Source organism: Dipodomys merriami, unplaced genomic scaffold, assembly GCF_024711535.1.
Source record: "Dipodomys merriami isolate MVZ:Mamm:240054 unplaced genomic scaffold, mDipMer1.0.p SCAF_123, whole genome shotgun sequence".
In the NCBI taxonomy this organism is placed as follows: Eukaryota; Metazoa; Chordata; class Mammalia; order Rodentia; family Heteromyidae; genus Dipodomys; species Dipodomys merriami.
This window is the reverse complement of record NW_027202527.1, coordinates 1,694,040-1,714,780: the sequence shown is the minus strand read 5'-3', so window position 1 is coordinate 1,714,780 and position 20,741 is coordinate 1,694,040. Positions and strand designations below refer to the sequence as shown.

Below are 20,741 nucleotides of genomic sequence, written 5' to 3'. Positions count from 1 at the left end.
AGGTTATGAGCCTGACAACATTTGTCTTCCTGTATCTTTGAGAACCATTGTCAACAACTGATGTTTCACTCAGAAGAATTTCAAGTTGCCTTAGCAGACTACACAGAAAATATATATTAGCAGACTACACAGAAAATGTATACCTGCTGCTGTCTACTGACAAGTTTCTTCACACATTGCCTCTATTTCATTTCTCTGCCTCAAAAAGGGACTCATAAGCTAATGGCCCTATACATCACTGTCTTTATTGGTAGTTTTGATAAAAACAGCCTGCACACTGGAAAAAGGAATGAACTTACTTATTTGAGGATGCAAGTCTGCTGAGGGAGCAGAATTGACAGCTGCCATATGGCTCTAAGGCATTGTTCTTCTCAGGCAATAATTCTAGAATATGAGTCACAGTAGGTTTGTTTAACAATACAAAGTAAGGAACAAGCATAAATCAAGGAACCATATAGTCAAGGGGATGTTACTGTTTCTTACTTTATAAACATTAGTAAATTAAAGCATACATCTTGCTTTAATTACCCACAGTTGCTCCCATTTCCTCCTTTCAGGACCTCTAACAGAAGACAGTCAGCCTTTCAACACGCCCAGCTTTCAATTTTTTTTTCATCAAAATTACAGAGCACCATAAAAAAAAAAGTGCTTAATCTCACCAAAATCCAAGAAATACTTAACGGCATGCTCAGATTGTCAGTGACCTGTAGATATCCCTAAATTACTAGGAGTCAATCTTAGAGTATAACTTGACTGTTGAATTTGGTATGTCTCCCAATTGGGCAACAAAAGAACATCAGATTTCCAATGACCTTTGTTTTGTTGTCATTGTTTCCTCCAATCACAGTGTTGAAACAACAAATATGCCTATCCCATTATTCATATGGGAATGCCACAATACTTCAAAACTGAAAATGGACCCTATTAGACCTCTCATAATTTTCAGTAGTGGCAATTTCAGCATAACTGTGTTATCTCTTTTACCCCCCCCCAAGGTCAAACATTTGTAGAATGTGCTTGTCATACCTTTAAAAATATTTGTAAACAGACAAGGAAGATAAGGCAACATCTGCTAGAGATCAGTTATTTAACATTATATTTGTTACAACATTTTTAAATTGTGATCAATATGTGTGTTTGCCTATACTGAAATGCTGAAAGGCATTTTGAAGCACCACTTTCTTTCTTTCTTTTTTCCCCTCTTTGGTCATGGGGCTTGAACTCTGGGCCTGGGCACTCTGCTATTTAAGCCACTGTGCCACTTCCGGTTTTCTGATGTTTAACTGGAGATGGGAACTTCATGGACTTTATTGCCTTGGATAGCTTTCAACCTAGATCCTCACTACTCAGCCTCCTGAGTAGCTAGGCGTGATTACAGGCGTGAGCTAGTGTCACCTGGCTAAGCACTGCTTTCTTTACAGAACATAGACCTGAGGTATTGGCAAAAGACCTTCAGAAGGATAAGCTCTGGACAAGACCTTCTATATTTTTACTACTGTGGGAGGAGGCATGGTTGTGTTCTTTGTCCTACAGGATACAGTTGCCTCCTGCTCACTCTTCTGGCAATCTCATGAGTTGGAAAGACCTCTGCCACAGATGGCAAAGATGACCTTGCAAGATCCTGAACTGAAACATCACCAGTGATGCTTCTGGCAACTAAAGTGGTCCCAGGTATGATGAGCTGCAGGCAACTGAAATAGTGGAAATAGAAAGCAGAAAAAATGATGTGGAGAGTAGGAACAGTCTGGATGCCTAAAAAGCAGTTTTTCAGCTTAGCGAGCTAGTAGAGTTGTCAGATATTAAACAACTCTACTCAAGAAGATTGCATGTTGTGTTATTGCTACTTACATTTATGCCAGAATTCTGGCACAGGAAATATGCTGTGCCAGTATGCAAGAATGACTTTATTCACACTACTGCCATTTCCAATAGTGATACCCAACTGTGTCCCTGTAGAACCCTTATTTAGAGCAATTGACTAGTGGCAACTACATGAACCACAATATTTGTGTCTTTCTCAATACCCGCGTTTTTCTCTGCTTCAGCCCCTGATAGTTGCAGACATATTATATCACAGGAGCATGGACATTCTCTCCCCACTCATGATAATACTCCTGGATAATCTTCTTTCATTCAGACTGTGGGACTGAATGCCTCTGGTTTAATTATAGACAGTACCTCCTTACTACCAAATTTAGAGCATGGCCACAACGCACTGAAATGGAACCCCAATAAGACATCTTTGTTTGGTGATCTTTTTCTTGACAACATAAAAGACAAAACGAAGTATTCTTATTAATAGGTTGGGGACACCACAGACATCTCTTATCACCCTTTAAACATGCCTCTAATAACTATTTCTTAGGAAGATGAATGTCTTTCATGACTTGATACAGGTAAGATTCAAAACTTTACATGGGCCATCTTTTTAAATTATTTTTATTGTTATTATAAAAGTGATGAACAGAGAGGTTATTGTTACCTAAGGGAGTTAAGGAATACATCTCTTATTGGATACTGTCCCCTCTTCCCTTGCTCTCTCCCAATATCACTCCTATCCCCATCCACAGGGTGTATAGTTCACTTTCAATGTAGTGTCTACTGAGTGTTACTGTTGCATCCGTTCACCATTTGTCCCTCTGTATCTGTGCCATGCCTGTACCCACCCAAAGACAATAAATTTAACAAACAAGACAAAGGGAAAAGAAAATTGCAACAAAAAAGTCTCATTTCCATTTCCTGGAGCTCATTTCGATAACTATTTATTTTTGTATGATCAGATTCACATATGTGTTGTGCTGTTGCTTTCCAGTCCTTTGGTCTCACTCTGTGTGAATGTCTAGAGTTCTGTATTGATTTTCATGCCCCAGAGTATTTTAGACCTAGCTTCTGCATATGAGCAAAATCTTTGTGTTTCTGGTCAGATAAGATTATGTTAAGCGACATGAATCACAAGATAAGGACACAAGTGGTTTTTCCTTCTTTTATTGTTGCTAATGTATTTATAATGTACCACGTGATGTTCTATGCTTTGTATGTCCCTCCCTCACATTATAACCCCTGTTTTCACTGTATATGATGTTTGTATAATTTAGGGAGGGGAAGGGATAAAACAAATTGTTTAAATAGGGATACAGGTTGACCCATTGCAACAATGAGCTGTACAAGACACAATGTGGAAAAACAAACTACAAATTAGACAGGTGTGGGAGGGCAGGGTCAAGTGTAGGTATAGAGATGGAAGGGAAGGGATAGGAGGGGAAAAACAAAGGAGGTAACAATGCTTGATAAGAAATGTACTCATTACCTTGCTCATGCATCTGTAACCCCTCTGAACAGTAATTTCACAATAATCAACACGTAAAAAGAACCTTGTCTTTCCAGTTTGCCTTACCTCCACTTAAAATGCATTGTCTAGGTTCTTCAGCTTCCCAGCAAAAGCCATACTGTTTTTCTTCCTCATGGCTCTGTAAAATTCCATTGTGCATTTCTTGGATCTACTCATCTCCTGTAAGTTATCTGGGCTATTTCCATAACTTGGCTCTTGCAAATAGTGCAGCAGTGAACATGGACGTACAGGTGTCTTTTTTGGTATGCTGGTTCTGATGTGCAGGTTAGATGTCCAGGATTGGGATGCTTATGGCTGTACTGAAGATCTATGTTAAGTTTTCTTCAGAAACCTCTTAATTGCTATCCAGACTGGTTGAACTAGTTTACATACCCACCAAAAGTGATATAGAGTTCCTTTTTTTACCATATTGCTGCCATCATCTGATATTGTCATTGTTTAAATTCACCATGTTAGCCAATCTACCTGAGTGAGATGGAATCTGACAGTGGATTTTCATTTCCTTTCTTGCCAGAGAAGATGAGCATTCCGTTATGTATTTCTTTGCCTTATTGAAAATTCTTTGTCTGAGAAGTCTTCTTAGCTTCTTTGCCCAGTTAGTAACTAGGTTTGGGATGGGTTACTATCTTGAGTTCCTGGCACATTTTGGATATTAGGCCTTCGTGACATGTATTGCTGGTGAAGCTCTTGTCACAGTCTGTTCAGTCTTTCTAGTTTTATAATTATGTCTTTGCTGTGCAGAATCTTTATTTGACACAGTCCAATTAGTCAATCTCCTTCCTACCTGCTTGGCCCCTGAGAATTTTTTCCCAAAGTTTCTACTGCTGGGTGCCCCTGGTGGCTCAGAGCTGTAATCCTAGCTATTCAGGAGGCTGAGATCTGAGAATCATGGTACAAAGCCAGCCCAAGCAGGAAAGTCAATGAGATTCTTATCTCTAATGAAACACCAGAAAACTGGAAGTGGTGCTGTGGCTTCAGTGGTAGAGTGCTAGCCTTGAGGTGAAGAGCTCAGGGCCAATACCCAAGCACAGAGTTTGAGCCCCATGACCAACTGAAGGAAAAAAAAAAAGATTCTCCCTCTGCCTATAAATTCTACTATTTCTACTACTATTGCAGTAATTTCAGAGTTTCTTGTCTGAGGTTGAGGTGTTGAGGTCTCTGATCCACACTGAATTGATGTTAGTGCATAGTGAAAAATAGGGATCCTCTCTTAGTTTTCTGCCTATGGATACCCAGTTTTCCCAACACCAGTTATTGAAGAAACGACCTTTCCTTCCACTCCCCTTCCCCTATTTTTGACTCCCTAATGAAATATCAGACAACTGTAAGTCTGTGGTTTTTATTTCTGGATCTTCTACTCTGTTCCACTGATGTTTGAATCTGTTTGGGGGCCAAAACCATGCGGCTGCTGTTAGTATATCTCTGTAGCAGAGCTTGTGGTCTGAGATTGGGATAACACAAGCACCAATCTTTCCTAGAACTGCTTTAACTATTTGTGATTTTTTTTATGTTACATGTGACATTTTAGCTTGTTTTCTCTACCTTGGTGAAGGTATCTGCATTTGTAGATCCTTTTTAGCTATAGGTGGGGATTGCATTAAATATGAAGATCACTTATGGACATTTTCACAATATGAATCTAGCTATCCATCAAAATGGAGACTCTTTCCACTTACTGATATTGTCTTTAATTCTTTTCTTCAAATTTGTACAGTGTTGCAAAAAAAACTTCTTTTACTTCCTCAGTTGTTTATTCACAGGTTTTTTTTCAAGCTATTACAAATGCTATTGATTTCCTGATTTCCTTCTCTTCTTGTACATTTTTGATCTAGAGATAGCCTTCTGATTTCTGTGCATTAATTTTGTACCCTGCTACTTGATGAAAGCTTTCTGTCAGATCTAGGAGGTTGGCAATGGAATCTTTGGGTTGTTTTAGATATTAGCATCATGCCATCTACTAATAGGGATAGGTGGATTTCTACTTTCGCTGCATGATTCCCTTTTATATTTTTTTCTTGCCTCATTGCTCTGGATAGGCATTCCAGAACTGTACTATAGAGGAATGCTTTTAATTTTTCACTGTTCAGTGTGATGTTGGCTTTTGGTCTATCACATATAGACAATTAATTTGAGATATGTTCCTTCTTTTCCTGGCATCTCCAGAGCATTTTACACTTATGGATGTTGGATTTTGTTGAGCATTTTATGCTACATCTACTGAGATGAGCCACAGGTGCCATTTTTAAACGAAATATGGAGACTAGTACTGTATTCTCACCTAGAATCCTCGTCATAGCATGATTCAAAAAGTGATACTTGTGAGAAAACAAGAACATAATTTGACTGATCATTTCATAGTTTGTATTCTCATATGTTCCTTACGACTACTTTGATTAAATTTACACAAACCAAAGTCATTTTAATTTCACTTTTCTAAGGTAATCTTATTCTGCCTATTGTATTTCTCATCTTCATATATCTAGTTTACGGTTGGCTCATATATTCGTGATGAAACATCAAGCAGCAGTGTGGCTATTACTCAATTTGAAAGGTCTTTTGAAATATTTCAATAAAATTTAGCCCTAGTTAACTCATATATACCAATTGTTCTATTGGATCCTAATTGACATTACTTTTTCTGTAGTGGACCGAGCAGCTGCTGCTTCTCTTTCCATGGCTGCTCTTACTATTTCTCTCCAAACAGCTAGTAAAGTGGATGCTGATTTAAAATTTTTTTTAAAAATACCCACAGAATTTTTCCCAAGAGTTTTTATTGGAAACACATGTAGAATAAACAACTGTAATAAGAATTCCAGAACTAGAGAAACCCACTGAATGTATCCTACAATGCAAGCATGTCTCTATTTGAAAGAGAGCAACTTCAGAATTTGCTGATCCTAATACTACAAAAGCATGTATAAATCTCCTACTTTATAACTCTCCCCAAAATTACTTGGAAGTAGGGAAAAACTTCTAAATGTTTTTTTTTTTTTCTGATTGCCTCCCCAAGAAGTAGGAAAGTTTATTCTCAGTTGTTCTCCCAACTGAATAAGCAGCAAGGCCATAGTTATTTATCAGTTCTTGAAAAGCTACAAATGAATCATAATTATCATAATACTAAAATTTGCTTCTCTGGACTCAAGTGCTGCATCTGGGGATCATTTATGAGGGAAATAAATATTATTATTATTATTATTATTATTATTATTATTATTATTATTATTATTTCAGTTTTGCAAGTAACGCAGAGTGCTCTTTCCCAATACAACAGACCAGAATGAAGATGGATGCACTGTTTTCTTACTAAAAGTAAATGACCGCCTGGAGGTCATGTTGGACCTCCTCAATTGTTTATTTGGGGCCTCTTGGAGAGGCCATTTAGGATTTTGTCTAGAGCAACCTGTGGGGTGGTGCCTTCCCAGAGCAGAGCAGAGCAGGGCAGGCCTATAGAGATTGGAGAGGCCAGCAGAGGAGGAAGGAAAGCAAAGGAAAAGCCTTCCCCCTTAGAGATTTGGAGTTTTGGAGCTTTGGCGATCTGAGGTTTGGAGGTTTACTGACTAATTGGTGTTTTACAGATCAACTAAAAGCAGCCTACTGGAAGCTTGGGAGTTTGATGGTTGAGACTGCTCCTGGTTTTGGGTATCTAGCCCAGCAAAAGGTAGTTGCAGGCTCGTTTTCTGGTGTAAATTGTATAATTTTGTTGTTGTTGTTGTTGTTGTTATATTTAACTGTGCCTCAATGGATTGTGTTGTTCTTTAGATGTAATACGGTGTCATGTGTGTCATAACTTTCGTTTTCTTAGTGCATTTTACTTAGAGGCAAATGGGAAGACATAATGTCAATATTTAGGAGGGGGGGACCTTAAAACTAGCACTTAGTAATAATCATTATCTTCGTTAATATTTAGCTCCATTGAAACAATGACAATAAATAATTACGATAATTCACAATGACTTTTTTTTTACTGTTGCATTCCATCACCATGGATGCAACACTCCAAAATTACTTATTCGTTCACCCCTTTCGCGTTTCGATCTTCCACCCTGCCAACTTCCGCCTGACCTCCTCTTACATCCGGAACCCACATCCCTCCATCTTGCTCGCGCCTTGACTCGGGAGGTGAGCAAGCGTGTCGTGCCGTCAGGACACAGTACTCTGGAAAGAAGGTAAGGAATATGGAAACTTCAACACTGACGTGACTTGTGAGCGTCTGCAGAGATTGTCGGAAGCGGAATCAGCTCTCCTGAAGATAAAATAGCGGTAGCGCAGAAGTGTTTTTTACCTCAGGTTTTATCGGACGTCGCCAAACATCCTTTCCTCAAACGACACATTTATGCACATGTACGCTAGGTGTGCGTGTGCGTGCGTGTGTGTGTGTGTGTGTGAAAAAATGTTGTTGTGTGCACCAGAGGGAGCTTGGTTTCTTATTGCTGGGCCGTAAGTTTGTTCCTCAGAGGGGGATGGGCTTAAACTCTGTGGGGTCCGGGAGGAAGAACTGCAGAAAAACCTCTTTTGTTGGGGGGAGAAAACACAATTTCCATTTAACTCTTTGTCCTCCTCTGTGCCAGTTGGGCTTTGTGTGACTTTTCTTCCTTAGCGCAAAGTTTCTCGCTGGCGAAAGCTCCGGACGCCATTTTGATTCACGCGGACGTGTCTATTTCTCGGTTTCCTTCCAGTTTTAGTACCTACAGTCTGGATTAGAAAAGGAAGGCAGGATAGTCAAACGCTGAATCTAAAACCTGGCACTGCTGACCTGTTAGCAGCAAACTCGCCCACCTCACAGAAAAGCGAGAAAATTTGGACGTTTTAAACTTTGTCAGTTAATTTAGTCATTCGATACCTAAGAGGGCGAAAAAGACCTTCACTGTTTACCTCAGCGCAGGTAAAGGCGGAATTCTCTTGTGCATAACGCACTCTTCTGGGCACGTGCAGAACGTTGGCAAGCACAACATGAAAGCTGAAACAAATTCTTATTGGTGACTGTGATAAGTGGGGACAGAGGGAAAGTATTTGAAAATACTCGATACTTGTGCACCTATTACAAACCTTACCATAGTAACTGTTACATGTGTTCACATGCCCGTACTTGCCTTTCTTTATCAATATAATTTCTGTAGGGGAAGGGAAAAAACAAATCATTTAAATAGGGAAACAGGTGGATCCATTGAAACAATGAGACATACAAGTCCTTATGAGGAAAAATGAACTTTACAACTTTTGTTGAGGCAGGAGTATTGAGTGGAGGGGGCGGCGGAGGATGGGAACGGGAAACAGGAGGAGGCTACCATGATTGATAAGGAGAAATGGACTCATTATCTTGCCCATGTAATTGTAACCCTCTGTACAGTATTTTCACAAAAAATTAAAGAAACCTAAAAAAAAATTAAAAATTTAAAACAATACTACTTTAAAAGTTGGTAGTGATGTTAGGCGCTGGTGGCTCATGCCTGTAATACTAGCTGCTCAGGAGGCCGAGAGGTGAGAGTCTCCGTTCAAAGCCCAACTGGGCAGGATAGTCTGTGACACTCTTTTCTCCAGTTAAGCATCAGAAAACTGCAAGTGAGCCTGTGGCTCCAATGGTACAGCATTAACTTTGACATGAAGAAATTAGGAACGTATTCAGGCCAGAATTCAAGCCCCATGACAAGAAAAAAAAGTTCGTAATGAGTGTGTTATTATAGTTTAGTGAGTAAAATAGTAACTGGATGTAATTCTCATTTAAACATGTAAAAAGGGTGGATGTCAGTTCGTTTGATTTTTCTTGCTGTCTTAGCTCATAGATACTCTAAATCATACTGTAATGAAAATTGTAAATGATATATTTAAATGAAAATGCCACATTTAAATGTAATACCCTAAATTAAATGATTAAAATTATATTTTACATTAAATAAATTTATCAGTATCTTATAAAGCTTATTATGTTAATAGGCCAGTAATAGTTGTGCTTTATATATTACAGATCTTGCTGATTGTGGTTAAGACTCAAGGACTCACTTGTCAGATTTTTCACTTCAGTGTTAATCATACAGAAAACTTGGATTTTTTTTTGCCACCTACAGCAATAGGATGGAGTCTGATCAGCCTAGGAAACTGTTTGTAGGAGGCCTTAGTGCAGACACCACTGAAAAGGATCTTGAAGGCATTTTTTGTGAGTTTGGACACTTAGCAGAAGGTAATTCTTAGACTCAGACTTTTATCTTTGAAACACGTAAAGTAAAATGCCTCTTCTTGAAACTTGCATGATAAAAACAATGTTTTAAAGAAAGCACTGACTTGCTGTAATGCTCTAAGCATCTTATAACAGTGAAAATGAAAATAACAAATATATTGTAGAAGTAGAGCATGATATAAAATGTGATGGGCTTAGTTTAATTGCTTTTGTTGTTGATATAGAAAATACCAGTCAAAATGTAAAATGTAAAGTTTTGGGATTTTAAATAATAGTTTGAAATGCTATTAAAGCACAGTGCCCATTACAGTTTTTAAAAAATTTGTTCATGAACCTTTCATTTCCATGTACTTATGAAATTAAAATGCTTTCTCTATTTGCAGTTATTTTGCTGAAGCATAGGCAAACTAAGAGGTCTAGAGGCTTTGCTTTTATTACTTTTGAAAGACCTGCAGATGCACAGTGGGCAGCCAAAGAGATGAATGGAAAAGTAAGCATCTTTTAAAAACATCCCACTTCTACTCAGCACTTTATAATATTGATGGTTTGGTTTTTTTCTACAGGTTCTAAAGTGATATGATGCCAGCTTGAACTATTGATATTTTGTGTTTTAATATACTCAGAAGTGGCCATGAGCTATGTACTTATCCTCATGTCTAAAACCCTGTGCACTTAGGCACAGAGATCCTCAGACTATTTTGTTAGACAAGCAAACAAACCCATGATGCCCTTATTATCAGTTAGCACCCCCCTAAAAAAAACATACATATGGTATAATGTTTAGAACAGTATTTAGGGAAAAAGTTTAGCAAGACCTTGGAAGTCCTGAGTTCAAGTCCCAGTACCAGCACAGAGGAAAATATAGCAAATGGAAGTGGATGGAAACAAATTAGTAGATACATTCAATTTGTTTCATGGTACTATTCCAATATCATTTTGGATAGGATGTTAGCTTTTAAATAGCTAAACTGGAAGTTATTAGTGGTTCATTCCTTGAATCCCAACCACGTTAGTGGCTGTAACCAAGAGGCTTTAGCTTTAAGTACCTGAGACTTCATCTCAAAGTAACCAGCAAAGGGGGTGGGAAGGTTTCTCAGTGGTAGAGTGCTTGCCTTACATGCAAGAGACCCTGGGTGGCCCTGGAAGTGGCACTGTGGCTCAAGTGGTAGATGGTTATCCTTGAGCTGAAGAACAGCACTAGGGCCAGAGTTCAGTCTCCACAACTGCAAAAAAACAGCAAAATTACTGGTGTTAGAGATGTGGATCAAGTGGTAAAGGTCAAGCCAGTGAGCTTAATGAGCCTAAGGACTTGAACTGTATGCCTAGTACCAAAAAATGAGCTACAAATTTAACATGAACTACCACAAGAAAAAGACAAAAACAATAAAAATCAATGAAAAAATAAAATGTATTATAACTTATGCGAAGACTTCTGAGCACTCCTTGTATTTTGGGATTTGAACTCAAGGTTCATGCCTGCTAAACAGGTATTCTACAAGTTTAAAAAATATTTGCATCATTACTATGGAGATGATGTACAAAGGGATTAGAGATACACAAATAATAAATATTTCCTTTCAGATTGTGTCACCCGTATTCTAATTCTGGCATCATACTTCCAGCTTCTTATTTTTGTTACATCTTTTGAACTAAAAGTACTGCTTATTTGTCTGATCAGGCTAACTACGGTTTTCTAACTTATATTGACACTAGCTAGGTCTGTTAAACTTACACTGATTCTTAATCTTCCTGATTGCCACATCCAGAGTGGCTGGATTATGCTCAGCATCATGGATGTATTTCTATGAAACAAAATCATTAAAGGACATATGTGTAGTTCCTGTTAGAAAGTTTGTGAGAAAGGTGGGTTTGAGCAAGATTTACAAAATAAATATATAATCACTTTTTGTTAGATGGAAACTAACGTGGACAAATTGATGAATCCTTTCTCTCCTGCAATTCTTTGTATTCATCAAAGAGTGAATTTAGTAGTCACTTTCATTATTAATCTTTTTATATTAATGATTGCTGAGCCCTTACTTTAATCCTGAAGACAGGATCTAGAATCTTAAATTCTAGAGACAATGTCTCTCTAGCCTCTTGGGTATTTTTTTGGTTTGTTTTTGGTGCCAATATCAAGATGAACTCAGGTCTCCAAACTCTTGCTTCCCTTTTTCTCACACAGGTGGTTCTATGTGAATCAGGTAGTCAATCCTGCATTTTTTCTAGTTAATTGGAGATATTCTTGTGGTTGTTGCTGCCCACCTTGCCTTTAAATTACTGTTCTAAAATCTCCAGACTCCTATGTATCCAAGAGCACACATGTATAGCACCAGGAGTTGCCTTCAAATGTTTTTATTGTCATAAACTTTTGATTTTGGTCATATTTCAGTCATTCTTTGTTTTGGGATATTTTCTTTTAGTTTTTTCTTACACAATCTCACATCTTTTGCAGTTCTCATATTCTTTAAGCTCTGCCCAATATACCTTCCTGTATTTTAACCCTTGTTCTTTGTCCCTACAAGATAGTACTTCTGTATCTGACTTATAAGAATTAATTGTCTTTAAAATATTCTTGTATTTTATAAAATACATATACACATATATGCATATAAATATTCATACATATGTTTGAGAGTATATCTACACACACACACACACACACACACACACACACACACACACACACACACACACACACACACACACACACACACACACACACACACACACACACACACACACTACCAGTCCTAGGGTTTGATCTCAGAACCAGGACAATGTCCCTGAGGCTTCTTTTGCTCAAGGCTATAAGTCTACCATTTAATCCACAGTGGCACTTCTGGCTCTTTCTGTGTATGTGGTATTAAGGAGTCAAACCCAGGACTTCATGCAGGCTAGGCAAGCACTGTACCACTGAGCCACATTCCCAGTACAATATCCTATTTTAGACCCTCATTATCTTCGGCATTTATGCTTATTTTATAACGTTCTTGTTCACTTTTCAATTGTCTTTCATAATTTTTAATTTATTTTCTTTCTGTATCTTACTGCTTGGTTCTTGAAAACATTGTCTCCAGTGTTTCCCCTGTACCTGATGAAATTTTTTTAAAAAAACTAATGATCTCGTTTGCATCCTGAATTGATTAACTATAGAGACAATTTTAATAGTTAAAGAGTTATTATTAACAAATATTTATTCTGCTTCAGTTTTCAGCAAAAGAACATAACCATCTCTCTAAACTATAATTTTAATCTTTCTTCCAATATTGAAATCAGTTCTTACCATGGGTTACACCTTAATACATTAGTGGAAAGTGTTTCTGAATAAAAACAGGGACTGTGGTTGTTACTAGCTAGGGTGAAGGAAAATGAATACACTTCCCCTAAATGGAATTCCGTAATTGATTTAAAATTGACTTAATAGTTTATTATATTTTCATAGCCATAAAATATAAACAAAATTAGGTAACATTATTGATAAAAGTCTTGATCTTTTCAGTGTTTGGATGGAAAAGAAATTAAAGTAGAGCCAGCAGGCAAGCCCTCATATAACCGTCGTGGTCGAGGGAGACACCCACCTTTTTCACGAAATAAAGTGACCCAGAGAAGTCTGAGCTATGGAGGAGAAGGAAGTGGTGGAGCAAGAGGTCACTCTTCATATGAAGGGCCCTTTGGTAATATTTTAAGATATAAATATGCAAATTTAGGATTGAAAGCCAGTAAGTTTATATAGATACATTGTTTGTAATTTATTTCCTTATGAGCAAAATGTTAAATTTACTGCTAATAAGAATCCTTTCTAAGCATTTTAGTAGTAATATTAAGAATGCTTGTTGTCACAAAATGTTTTTAAACTCATAACTATCTTACAGAAAAATAGTGCACATGGTACAGATTTTTAAAAATAACAAGTGCCTTTATTCATTCAAAAAGTTTTCTGCATTACAAGTTACTCAGAATGCCCCTAGTCCTCCAGCTAATATTTAATATTTAATAATTTATTTTTCTTGTTAAAAATTATGTAGATGTACTCTTTTGACATTTGGACTGAAGGTTGAACCACAGACTGAAGAATGGATTTACTTTATGAATTAACTAGAGCTTTAGTTTTCTCAAACTTGGCTTTGCTTCTGGAACCAACTTAAAACTCTCATACTGTATGTCTTTCTTATGTTTACTGAATAGAAGGACCTGAGCCATAAAAATGATACCACCTGCTATTTTTAGAGATACGATTTTCTCTTGCTAGGAAAAGGGAATCCTTACAATTTCACTCTTAAAGAATTGTTTGGCATTAAAAATTAAATTGTAAACTATACGTTGAATTTTTAATTTATTTTGAAAAGTTCAAGAATAGAGCTGGTAGTTTTGATAATGACATAATACTCACAGCAGATATCTTTTTTGGGGGGGGGTTCCGGTCGTGGGACCTGAACTCTGGGCCTGGGCGCTGTCCCTCAGCTCTTCAGCTCAAGGCTAGCGCTCTACCACTTGAGCCACAGCGCCACTTCCGGCTTTTTTCTTTTTGCTTATGTGGTGCTGAGGAATCGAACCCAGGGCCTTAAGCATGCAAGGCAAGCGCTCTACCACTGAGCCACTTTCCCAGCCCCTGCAGATATCTTTCAAAAGTATAATTGCAGTATTTTCTCCAGGTTGAAATACATAGATTTAGATCTTTCCCTTTGCAGTAAATTGAGCTTGAGTATCAAATTTAATATCAAATTTCATTTGAGGATCAAATTTCAAATCTTGATGTGTTTCATGAGTGTACATTTTCTTTTTTTCAAGAAATTTTACCCAACCCTCACATATATACACATTATTTCCAGTAGAAATATAAGTGATAAACAATTGATTTTATCAATGTAAGATGTTTATTGTGTATACATTCCATATATAGGACATTCTTTTTGATGTATCATTTCTTTGTCTTATAGACATTATTTGGATCTGTATTATATGATATTTGGGTTTATATCAGCAATGTGATTGGAAAAAGGTTTTGCACACCAGACATAGATGAATACAGATGTGTCAATGTTCCTTGTAATAGTTAAACATTGTTTATAATCCTCCCTAGCTTTGAAACAGTCAATGTCACAAAGTTTTGCTTCTCTGCTCTCCAGTTCTCTTCATGTGTCTTCAAATGTGTCTCGAGGGCTTAACATATTTTTCCCAAAACTCTCATTTGGACTTTGATTAATACAATATTTTCTTGACTTATACTTACAAAATAGAAGGTAATACTAAGGGCTGGAGGTGGCTTGGTTCATTTGATAGAGCACAGCCGATGAGAATATGCATCAGGTACCAAGTTCCAGTTCCAGTCTCAAACCTTAGAAAAAAGAAAATAAGAAAAGAATAGGTAATTCTGAATCTTAAGAGTTTGATGAAGTTTTATTCCTCAAGATGATGATGTATTCTTAATATTTATAAATAGAAATTAAGCTATGGTAGGTCAAAGATTGGTTGCTTGAGTAAGAAACAACTGTGTTGTTTTCAACACAGATAATGGCAGATCTAACCTTAATTTCAACGCGAGTTCTTCTAGGAGACACTTACCAGGTAAAAGAAGTCCATCTTCCAGAAGTAGTGGTCCTCTTCCTAAAAGATCTGATCATTATGCTCCAGTACAAAGCAGTCGTAGAATGCGAGAAGAAGGTATGTATACATGCCTAGTAAATGAGAGCTCCTTGAAAATGAATATAGAATCTTATTAATGAGGTAAAGCTCTGTTGAAGGAGATCCTTTAAATCTAAGAAACAAAACAGTTGGTGAGAATGGTGTGGGCATCTTGATTAAGCCTTCAGTTTTGCTTTCCTTGTCAGGTAATCTTTAAGCTTCATGACACCTAAGTACTTAATGATTGTAGATTTAAAAATACTGTAAGATTAATACTTCATGTTATTGGTGTAATATTCAGTTAACTACCATCATGGTATGTATATTACTTTCAGTTCTCTTGCTCTAGAATTTCTCTATAGAATTTCTTTCTGTCAGAATTCTCTGATATGGAAGTGGAACTGTGGAGATAATTAAGTTTCCCTTTAACAGGATATGCAGGATTTCTGTAGGGCAGTTTTCTTCTTTTGTGTTCCTGCTTCCTAGTCTCCAATTCTCTGACATAAGTGAAACTTTTATATTTGAATAATGGCAGTGCTTTATAGAAATTGTTTTAAAAACAAGGAATTAATTATTCCTCTTAAAGCCTTTTTTTTCTGTATGTACAGGTCGGCTTTTAAGATGATACCTAAGTGATATCTAATGTGCGAATCATTGGTTTTGATTCTGTAAAACTAGTGAGGCATATGAAAATACAGAAGATCCACATTATGTAGTTAAGAATTGTCCTTTGAAAGGAATAGATAATGTAAACAAATGAAAGGCACAGGGGAATCTTAATGTGAAACATGAATTGTCATTAGCAGAAATGAATCATTGTAGGCTTAGATGATATTTAAAATGAAATTTAAAAGTATGAAAGGCAAACTTGAAGTGGTAAGACATTTTAGTTGCCTGTAAATCACAAAAAGCATTGTGTTTTCTCATAGGAAACACATGAGTTATCATGATCATAAATTTGAAGTCTCAAACCATGCCTGATGGATATTTGAAATGACTTGAGGACAGTATTCAGAGAAAACCTAAGATAAATTAAGTAGCAAAAATGGAAATGATGAGTTTTGAGAATGCAGATTCAGCAAAAGAAATAAAGTTATATATAAATAGTTATTAGAAAAAGTTAAAAGATAGCTAAAAATTGGGGAGTCATAAATTTAAGAGGCAAAATTTTAGTTCTTCTCTAATGGTGTTGGACCTTTGAAATGGTAGGAAGTTTACTGTCAATTTTTAATTTTTAATGTAGAATACATAAATGGCCACCTTATTCCCATTAGGTGATTGAACATTGATTTAAATAGCTTACTTCTAGGAATCAAGAACATGAGTTAGCATATGAAGATGTATATTTATACATTAATTTATACATGAATTTAGAAGACATAGTTTGTATATATAAAAGATAGGTTTTATATATATATATATATATATATATATAGGTTTTATATATATATAAAAGGTAAGTTATAAGGATTTATTTCTATACTGATTTAGATGACATTTTATATACACTAAATAATATGCATTGATATGTACATATTAATGAACTTCCAAGTAAAATTGACAGCATGTAATAGGAAAGTATATTAGCATAAAATAAGATTATCTTAATCCATAAGTTTAATATGTATTAGTGTATATATCAGTGAACTTTCAAATAACATTGACAACATGTCAATTTCACAATTTTGTGAAAGAAACTATACTTGGAGGTTTAAAGTTTGATTTTATTTTTCGGGACCAGATGTATCCCTGTGGTATTCTCATGGGTTGCAAGGCAGTAGCAGCAAGCCTACCATCATACTATAATAAAGATACACTAAGCTATTCTCCACAGAGTACTGTTGGTAAGCTATGGCAGATGAGATATATTTAAGTATATTGATGATGCTTACTGGAATGTAACCACACTTTAAATCAGGAAGCTTCTCTACATATCTTAAGGTCTTTGCTATACTAATGAAACATTCAAAAGGTATTCTACAAAATACTTGATAATTTTAGCAAGGAAAAATTCTCTAAGCTATTGTGAGGCTTTAAATGGTACTTTGAAAACATAGGTGACAATTTAGGTCAGAACACAGAACAGGTTTTATTGAGGAGTTAGCAGGAGCTTTTAACCAGAATGATAATATCATTTTGGATATTAGGAGAGGATTTCAGCTGTAGGGGAACTGCATTCCTGATTACGTATGAACAGTGTATTGCTTTGGAGAATGAAGTCCAGTTACAACACTATTAAAGAAGGTGCAAGATACACATCTAGACAAGGCACTTGGTTGATGAGCTATGGTTGGTGAGATATATTAAGCATATTTTCCACTTAACAATATATCACAATATGTATGTATATATACTTGGGTTTATGTGTGAATGAATGTTATATATGTATACATATTTTACATAATATTCCTGATAACAAGTAGGCAAGATAAAACTTAACAGATGTAAAAACCATAAGAATCACATTATAATGTCATACATAATATATTTAGTTCAAATTCTAATAGTAATGATTAAAATAACTATAATGTACCTAGCAATGGCAAAAGAAGTTACATTTAGGAATTAACATTTAAATGTTAGGGGTAAGTGGTATATTTTGGAAAACCTTAATTGTATTTGTGACAGGATATACCAGTGTTTTAATTTTTATTTCCTTTTATATATTGTAAACATGAAATTATTTTTTTTGTCGGTTGTGGATGCTGTCCCTCAGCATTTCAGCTCATGGCAAACACTCTACCACTTCAGCCACAGTGCTACTTCCAGTTTTCTCAGTGGTTTATTGGAGATAAGAGACTCTCAAATTTTCCTGCCCAGGCTGACTCTGAACCGAGATCAGATCTCAGCCTACTGAGTAGCTATGATTAAAGGGATGAGCCACTGACGCCCAGCTTAATATGAAATTCTTCATGTAATCATTTTTCAATTAAAGGTTTGCCGTTGTATGGGGGAGAGAATTATGAAGTTATGTCACAAAGAAACCCAGTCTCTTTGCAGAGAGATGACTATGCATCAGCAAGAAGTGAAAATTATTCTACTGAAGATAGGTAAGTAAGATAACAAATAGTTGGTATGTTTGGGTTTTTTGGGGGGAGTCAGTTGTGGAGCTTGTACTCTGAGCTTGGGCATTGTCCCTATGCTCTTCAGCTCAAGGGGAGCACTCTACCACTTGAGCCACAGCACCACTTCCAATCTTGGTATGTTATGAGGTGGAATAGTCCAGATTGTACAGTGTAGTTTATTTGGCATTGTACAACACAGGTTTTTTGTTCCATAGCCAATACCCTGCATAGAAATTGCCACTTACTTAAGCATTTACTTACCCTAATATGTGTTTTCCATGCTAATGGAAGCAAATACTAACTTCATGTTACTTTTTCTGTAGTATGATTTTCACAAGATCTGGCTACATTAAAACATACATCAGCACTTTATTTTTCTATAGTTGAGTAAGATTCAATTGTGTGTATAAAATAATACATATCCAGTTATATTCTTAGCATGTTTCTATCAAAAGGTAGTTAGTGATGATGTATAAGACACATGAGTACTTGTTTTAAATTCTTTTACTTGGGTGGAAATAGAATTGATAGGAGATTTTTTAAATATTGTGTAGTCACCATTTTAAAAAGTGTATTCTTTTACATTACTGCCAACAATGCACTACCATCCCAAATTTTAGGCTTTTAGACAGGCACAAAATGTGTCTGATTAATTCATATTTTTATTTGCTTTTAGTTGTATTCTGAATTTGGTGCTTGGTTTATCTGATTTGTAGAAATGCCTATTCCATTCCTTTGGCCATTTTTACATTGGAATCTCCTCGTTTTTGAGAATTGTCTGTGTTCTGGAAGTTAAAAGTTTTCGTTTTTAATTTTCTATTTTAAATTATTCAAGAGGAGACCACCTGAATTCTGGAGACAGAGAGGATTATGCTGGAGCAACTAGGGAATATGGATACGATGATTATGGTCATTACAGTTCACAAGATGAACATACTTCCAAAGGCTATAGGTATTATATATTCTATTAAATGCATTGTAGAAATTGTTAGTTTTTGCATTAATCATTGGCTTTGTTTTAAATTTAGTGGTCGTGGTGGCTATGATAAGAGTTGTTCCAGTGGAGGTTCATATAGAGATGACGGTCATGGTAAGAATCCATTCCTTCTGGTTAGTTTGAGAATGTTTGCATTGCTTGAATCACTCTAATTTGAAAGATAAATAAGGTGTCTCACACTCTTACATTAAGGAAAATGGTTACAACATAGTACATTAGAGTATTTAGCACAGGGATAATGTGAACAGTTAGAATTTCATTCAAGTTTCATCAAATCAAAACTCGGTATTCCCAAGTACTTAAAACTCAGTATGTAAAAACAATGTAACCAATAGTATGCTTGTTCATCTTTGATATTGCAGGGAATTACCATAGTGTACCAACTACTCAAGAATTCCCTAGGATCTATGGTGGAAACAATCGGTATGATGATAACCGCAGCTCACAACATGAATATAGTAGAAGAAGTGAAAATCTTGCAAGCAGCCAAAGTGATATCTATTACCGTGGTCGAGAATATGGTAGGAGACAAGAAAGTGGTCTTCTCTCTTCTAAGGAAAGGGGTTACCATGCTCCTCGTGAGTCATAAAAGTAGCTCAGGTTATGAAGTTTCCCAGGGACAATGGGAAATTATGGTGGAAAGAGGAATCAGAAGATAATAAAATAGTATGTTTCAGTTGTCTCCCAAATTTCATTTTCCAAGAGAAAAACAGAATAGTACTTTTCTGTGTTAACTGAATATTTCTAAAAAAATTACCATTTAGAGGAAGGAACATATATTTACATTCACTTTAAAAGAGATATTTTTTCATCTCAATCAACAGTAAGTTTGCAGTTCATGTTTATTGGAAAAGAGAAGTTACAATTTGAGATTAATTGTCAAAATAGTTAATTAAGAACTTTATTGTTAAGAGTTATATAAGAGGGGGCTGGGAAGTTGGCTCAGTGGTAGAACACTTGCCTTGCATGCCTGAGGCCCTGGGTTCGATTCCTCAGCACCACGTAACCAAAAAGAAAAAAGCCAAAGTGGTGCTGTGGCTCAAGTGGTAGAGTGCTAGCTTTGAGCTGAAGAGCTGAGGGACAGAGCCCAGGCCCAGAGTTCAGGTCCCACGACCAGACCCTCACCCCCCAAAAAAAAGAGTTATATAAGAGATTACATTTCATTAAGTCTGGCCTGGGCACTATCCCTCAGCCATTATCAGTGCAAGGCAAGAGCTCTGTTGGAAATAAGAGTCTTGTGGACTTTACTGACCAGGTTGCCAAGCAGGCTTCAACCTGCTCCTGAATAACAGAAGTTATTAGTATCCGAGGTGTGAGTCACCAAACCTGGCAAGTACAATGCTTCCTGTTTCCCCTTCTACTTTTCTCAACCCATTTTCCCCATCACACCCCTGACTTCGTTATATAATTTAATTTTTACATAACGTGCAGTGAATATGACTGCTTTTTCCCACTTTTTACCTTCATTCATGTTCCCCCCTCGAAACATATTTCTGCTTCCTGAAGTTCATTTGTTAAACACTTCACTAGTTG

At 36.3% G+C, this 20,741-nt stretch overlaps 1 protein-coding gene across 3 annotated transcripts; it reads left to right on the top strand.

The window, feature by feature from the left end:
• Positions 1-7,433: 7,433 nt before the first annotated feature.
• On the top strand, positions 7,434-19,862 carry LOC138823778 (RNA-binding motif protein, X chromosome-like). Of its 3 annotated transcripts, none has more exons than XM_070017337.1 (9): positions 7,434-7,515; positions 9,312-9,524; positions 9,905-10,011; positions 13,024-13,198; positions 15,033-15,185; positions 18,082-18,196; positions 19,047-19,163; positions 19,240-19,301; positions 19,571-19,862. In XM_070017337.1, the coding sequence occupies exons 2-9, from the start codon at positions 9,419-9,421 to the stop codon at positions 19,795-19,797; spliced, it is 1,062 nt and encodes a 353-aa protein (XP_069873438.1). In that variant the 5' UTR covers positions 7,434-7,515; positions 9,312-9,418; the 3' UTR covers positions 19,798-19,862. The 3 variants fall into 3 exon arrangements, with proteins under 3 accessions (XP_069873438.1, XP_069873440.1, XP_069873439.1); XM_070017338.1 differs by having other exon boundaries at positions 7,444-7,515; positions 9,412-9,524; XM_070017339.1 differs by lacking the exon at positions 19,047-19,163.
• The last annotated feature ends 879 nt before the right edge of the window (positions 19,863-20,741 follow it).